The sequence below is a fragment of the Eumetopias jubatus genome, unplaced genomic scaffold, assembly GCF_037043125.1.
Source record: "Eumetopias jubatus isolate StellerSeaLion01/CBP00866 unplaced genomic scaffold, mEumJub1_p1.0 scaffold_12, whole genome shotgun sequence".
NCBI lineage: Eukaryota > Metazoa > Chordata > Mammalia > Carnivora > Otariidae > Eumetopias > Eumetopias jubatus.
The window spans coordinates 3,728,249-3,734,727 of NW_028274818.1; the positions used below are offsets into that span (position 1 = coordinate 3,728,249).

General features: G+C 41.0%; 1 protein-coding gene across 1 annotated transcript; it reads right to left on the reverse strand.

Annotated features, from left to right (window-relative positions):
* Positions 1-2,979: 2,979 nt before the first annotated feature.
* LOC114199214 (olfactory receptor 6N2) lies at positions 2,980-3,933 on the reverse strand. Its single transcript, XM_028091038.1, has one exon. It carries the CDS (start codon positions 3,931-3,933, stop codon positions 2,980-2,982), a length of 954 nt encoding a protein of 317 aa, XP_027946839.1.
* Positions 3,934-6,479: the final 2,546 nt, after the last annotated feature.

Consider the following 6,479-nt stretch of genomic DNA (forward strand, 5'->3'; position numbering starts at 1 on the left):
GATATTGGAATCAGGGCTCTTATAAAACCTAACACATGTATAAATTAGCATTTATCTTACTTGGGTCCTTTGCAACCATATGTCACAATAAAAAAATAAACATTTTTAAAGAGGTGAGATAAAGACATTTTCAGGAAAAGAGTGAAAGAAATTATTGTCAGTAGACATGCATTACAAAAAATGTCGAAGAAAATTCTTCAGGCAGAGGGAAATAATACTAGATAGAAATTCCTAACTACACAAAGAAATGAAGAGCGCAAGAAATGGTGGAAGGTAAATAAATAACATCAAATTGTGGTATATTCTACAACAGCCACAAGAGGAAAAGAACTACAATGAAATGACATAGAGGTAAAGCTCATAAACATAATGTTGAGTGAAAGAAAGCAGAAACAAGAATGTAAACTGTATGAACAAATTTATATAAAATACCAAAACACATAAAATCCACCTACAGTGTTAGATGTCGGGTAAGTGGTCACACACGGGGCGGGAGAGGAGTTGTGTTGGATGTAAGGGAGCATGGGGGAAATTTTGGAGATGTTTCCACTGTCCTGTTCTGAATCCTGTCCTTACATAAAGATTGAATCTGTGAAAGTTCACTGAGTTGCACATTACTGAGTGTTCTGTATGGATATTTCAATACCTTTTAAGATCCAGAGTCACCTTCTAGCTTATACTTTTTCATTTCTTTGCTAAATTGTGTGTTCTGTATAATAAAAGGTTATGGTTCCAAACACAGTAGCTGGACAAAGTGCACAATTTACTTAGAGTGAAGTAGAATAAAACAAATCAGATAGGGCGTGTAAAACAAACTAGGAAACAAGCCAAAAGACGGGTGAGTGCTCCCTTCTATAATTTCTGAAGGCTTTGCTTTCTGTTTTCCATGGAAATTCTCATTCTGCTCTATTTAAACTAAGCATGGAGGAGAGGGAGGGGAGAGGAGGAATATGTTGTCTTTCTCAGAGTAGAGAATAGGAAGGGATAGTGTGAAAGCTTTCTGCTCTCCATATATGTCTAAGGACCATATGGAGAAATAATAGTTGTAACAGACAATAATATAGAGAGAAAAATGGATGCAGAAATAGCAAAGGAGAGAAATTAAAATATAGGTAAAGAAATAGTGAAGCAGTCTCATCCATAAAGGAGGATCATGATTTCTTCCCTCTTTGTTCTGCAGAAGTTGTATGTTTATTTATGTTTATATGGTTGCATATTGTGTGTCTATATATATACATATGTAAGTACATACACACATAAATATGGAACTTCTATAACTTCATATCCATATCTGTACACAAGAAAAATAGTTTCAATGTTCAATTAATCTGCATGGCTAAGAAAAGTCTTATGTTTGAAGTAATTGCTTGAATACTTAGAAAATTTAATAAATGTATTTTAAGATAAAATTCTTAATCTTAATTCTAAGATAAAAATCTTAATCTAAAAAGAGTCTGGGAAACTTGTGACTCAGAAAAAAACTCTCATTTTCTGACAAATGGCTAGTCTTGGAATTCAAGACCCCAAAAGACATCTTTTGAGGTAAAAGAAAGTCAAGGGTTCAATGGGGTCTTAGAACCATATAATGTTAGCGGTGAACATCACCTAAAGACAGCTTACCTGCCCACCACAGTTTGTGAATAAAGAAGTAGAGATCCAGGAAAAATAACTGAGAGTAGCGCAGAGTTAGTGATTAGTGAGGGTTGTCGGTATTATCCAGAGATTTAAATGGCAGAGGTAGGACAAGTTGAAGCTGGTTGTAGAGGAGACAGGGGCATGTTCAACTGGAGTGGATCAAGGCACTGTACAAAAGAGTGGGTTCCAGTAGTGATTAGAGTAGGGAGCAGAATGTGTTAGTGAGAGGAGTGGGTCAGATTCATTATATTTTTCATTCTTCACATTTTTATTGATACTCAGCAAGTTTAGACACTTGTTAGATTCTGGACATAGAGCAAGTAACAAAACTGACATGATTTCAGACCAAATGCAGTTTATAGACTTGTAGGAAAGAACAATAAATTATATCTATACTGATACCAGTCAGTATCTATCTATCTACATAGATACATATAAGTTGTGATACATATTTGGAAGGAAACAAACATAATTTAAAAAAGAGAAAAAAATGAGTAACATATATTAGGTAACATACATTAGGTGATCACATATATTATGCCCTCGAAGATAATGTCACTTGAATGTGATGTTTGAACAAACACTCACACAATGAGAAGTGAACCAAATGAAGTGTTGGGGGGGAACAGTGCGAAGTTCTTGGAGCCATACAGATCTTAATGTATTTGAAGAACTCAAAGAGTTCTGGCCTAGGTAGGAAATTTAAAGCTGCAAGAATAACTCAAGCATCTAGTAAGACAGGACAAAAAAGATAGAAAGATGGATTCAAGGAATAAGGAGAAAATGAAAAGATAATGATGCAAAGGAAGCTAAGAGACAAACTGTTTTTAAGAAGAAAGAACCGGTCATGTGTATCAAGAGTTCAAGAAAGAGGAAAGACCAGGAAGGTCTAATGGATTCAGCATGGAGGTCATTAATGATCTTGGCAAAGTATTGTTCAGAAGGCTGAGCCAAAGCCAGATTGCAATGGGATGTAAAGTGGGTAGGAAGTGAAGAAGAGGAGGTAGATTGTGTCATTAATCACATTGTGAAGTTTAATCGGAAATGAGAGCAGAGAAATGCACTTCTAGCTGGCTTAGAATGTATGCCAAGGAGATATGTGTGCTTATTAAGAAGGGAGATTCTAAAGTATTCTTAAGTGCTGAAAGCATGGATCAAGTACAAAATGGAAAACCATAAAGATGTAGGAAATTAAAGAAAAACGTAAATTATGTCTTTGAGAAGGCAAGAGGAGATGAGATCCACAGAGGTGTGATAATGGGAAGATTATTCAAGGTCAGTACAAAGGTGCATGGAACTTTTCTGAGGCCAACATTGAAGTGGAAGAAGGACCTTGGTAGAGAGTCAGTGGTGAGTAGGACCAGCTCTCCCCCCTTTCCGGAAGACGGTCCTCTTGATGGCCTTAATGAGTTCCTTGTTACGAAGACTGTAGATAATTGGGTTGACCAGTGGTGTCAGTACAGAGTAGACTACAGCAAGTGACGGGTCAAGTGTCAGAGAGTAGCTCTTCTTTAGGCGCACATACATGAAGATGATGCTGCCAAAAAAAATGAGAACCACAGTGAGATGTGAGGCACAGGTGGAGAAGGCCTTCTTTCTCCCCGCTGCTGTTTTTATCTTCAGTATGGCACCAATGATTCTTCCATAAGAAACCATAATAAAGAGGAAGGTGATAAGAATGATGAAGGCATTGATGGCAAAGTCAACGAGGACATTAGTGGTTGTGTCCTTGCAGGCCAGGCTCAGCAGAGGTGGAAAGTCACAGAAGATGTGTTGAATTTCATTATAGCCACAGAAGGGGAGCTGGGAGACCAGGATGACTTCAGAAATGGGACACAGGAAGCCACAAGTCCAACAGGCAGCAGCCATCTTGCCACAGAGTGTTGGGGTCATGACTGCAGGGTAGTGGAGGGGCCGGCAGATGGCCAGGTATCGGTCATAGGCCATGGCTGTAAGAAGGTAGCATTCAGAGGCCCCTAGGGAGTGGAAGAAGTAGGTCTGAAGGAGGCATCCTGCAAAAGAAATGGTCTTCTTCTCGCTGAGAAGATTGGCCAGCATCTTGGGGATGGTGGTGGCTGTATACCACAGCTCCAGGAAGGAGAGTATACTGACAAAGTGGTACATGGGTGTGCGCAGGGCTGCATCCAGTCGTATAACTAAGAAGGTGAGCATGTTGCCACAGATGGTGAACAGGTATGCCAACAGCAGCAGGACAAAAAGCCAGCTCCTGATGTGGCCCACTTTGGGGAAACCAAGGAGTACGAACTCAGCTAAGCTCGAGTGGTTGTGCGGTTCCATGGGAGGCTGAGGTGGGGGAGGGAAGGAGACAAAACTGGGTGGAGGTGACTGCCTAACCCAACTCAAAACTTCATTTCTCTTTATTGTTTTTTTTTTAATAAAGGCAGCCTTTTCTTACGATCACTGGATACTGCTCCAAAGATAACAACTGCTAACACTCACGACACATCAAGCATTTTTACAAGTGTTTTGTATTTTACTTAATTTTCACACAAGCGATGAGTACCATTGTTATACCCATTTCACAGATGGGAAAGGTCAAGAACGGAGAGAATGGTGAGATGATGACACTCTTCTTCTTCTTATAGACACCATGTCACAGAGACAGGATTTGAACTCACACCCCCCATGCTGTCTACACTATGTGCCCTTCCCCAAACATTCTACCCCTTTCCCCAGGTCATAGTGTTTCCTTCAGTCAGATTCAAAAGGTGAGTTTTGTATATGAGATGAATGCAGTGGCAAATCGTATGGTTCTGTTCACAAATACAAATACCTCTCAAATACCCGTGTCAGGCAGAAGGAATCCGACTTCAGCAAGGTGCGGTCCCTTCCCCCGGACAGCTGATAGCCTCGAAGGGAAAGCGGCACACCAGTCAGTTATCTGGGTATCGTCTGAGAAGTGCAGAGCTACGGAGTGCCGAGGAAGAGACTCGTTCCTCAGCCCAGGGTGACTGAGAGGCTTCTCAGAGGAAGAAGCTCCCGAACTAAATTTTCCAGGAACGGTAGCAGTTAGCTAAAAGAAGGAAATAAACATTTCAGACAAAAATCCCATGCGTGGGCGCAGAACAGGAAGCAGCTGGACCTAGGGAAATGCATGTTCCCCTCTGTGGTGTCGCAACTGAGAGTTTCGCCCAGTGATTTGGGACCTCAGATGTAGTTTTTAAAACATCACTGATATTTAACTATTCTGACCTCCATCTCGGAGACAAAGGTGTGAATTTGCCTTGCGGGTGTTGCTGGTAAAAAGACAAGCAGGGTGGTTCACGACTCAGAAAGAACCTGATCAAGTGGCAAGAAGCATACATCCTGCATGTTCAGAAAATCGATTGTTATCAGTAGAGGTGAGGAATGCATAGCTGGCTTGGTGAATTTCATACCAAAAAAATGTGTTGCACATTCTATCCGTTTTCAAGCACAGTGTAAAGCAAATGCAAAAAGAGAGAGAGAGAGAGAAACCACCAACACAAACCATCACAGACAGTGTGACTATAAATGCATAAAAATGGTAGCCAGTGACAGCTACACCATATCCCGGATATGTCTCAGTGCCTCTGGAGAGCCTGCCCAAATTCTAGTTTCCATGCTGACAATCTGCTGTGTCTTACTTATTTTGTCATCCTAATACTTGGTACAATGGCTTTCACTTCAAAGTATTCAATGAAACCAATTTTTTAATCAAACTAATTAATTGAATAACTAGTAGAGCCCCCACACTTTCCCCTCAGCTCATACCACCCATCCAAACCCCAACTTTGCCTTTAAACCCAAGTGCCCGGCAGTGAAAATAAACTCCTAAGTTCGATATTTTAAGATGCTCAGCTGATTCAAAGCTATTAGTGTGTAAGGCACTCTTCCTGAACCTCTTGTATCTACAGGGACTTCACCTCTCTAATTATAGGAGACTGATGACGTTAATGCTTCATTGCGTCTCTGGTGTCTGTGCCCCTCTCAACCTTTTGCTTCTGGTTTGCTCCTCTTTCTCTTTTCCCTGTCCGGCAACTGCTTCTCATCCTTCAAAATTAGGTCAAATGCCAGCTCTTCAGTGAAGCCTTTCCTCACTCCCTTGGAAAAAGTGACAGATTCCTTCTTCCACGTTTACAGTGCCCACTTAGCATACTGTACTACCTTCGTAAGGAGTCTGTCTGCCCAGAAATTGGCAAGATCCTTGAGAGTAAGTGTAGTACTTCGTTAACTATTGTATACCCCCACAGATGCCCAGAGCAACAAGCACAGACCTGCGAGCTCAGTGAATGTTTTGTGAACGTACTTGAACTTTTTTGTAGCCTGAATTTAAGTTATATTTTTCAGTTGCACCTGAACACGTCCTTCTTGTCGTCCCCATTGGCATCTCAAGCTCAATATATCTAAAGGAACTTAGCATGGTAAGTTTTGTCTTGCGTCCCTTCCCCTAAACCTGTGGAAAAGCCCATTATTCTTGCCCGCCCAGAGAAATTAAATTCAACAAGTATTTTTTATCATCTTTGGTGTGTAGTAACTGTTACTGATGATGTTTTCTCTTTCCACCTATTAGCTTTTCTGAAGCCAACTGGAGTTGTAGGTCAAGGCAAACATGGCATAATTCCAGAAGCACCCATCCTCTGGATCTAAAATTCTAATGTCAGCAAGTGTCTTTAACCCCCCAGTTGGAGAGCCTATATACGGCCCTCTCTGGGTGAAGTCTTTTCAAATACAGCTGCTCCTGAAATGATACACCTCATTAGATCTTTGTATTCGCAGTTCCCATGTCATGAGTGATTTTCTCAGAAGACCCCACTTTCTGCCCTCCATGCCAGCACAGAGCCAGTCTGTGGCCGCACACAGGG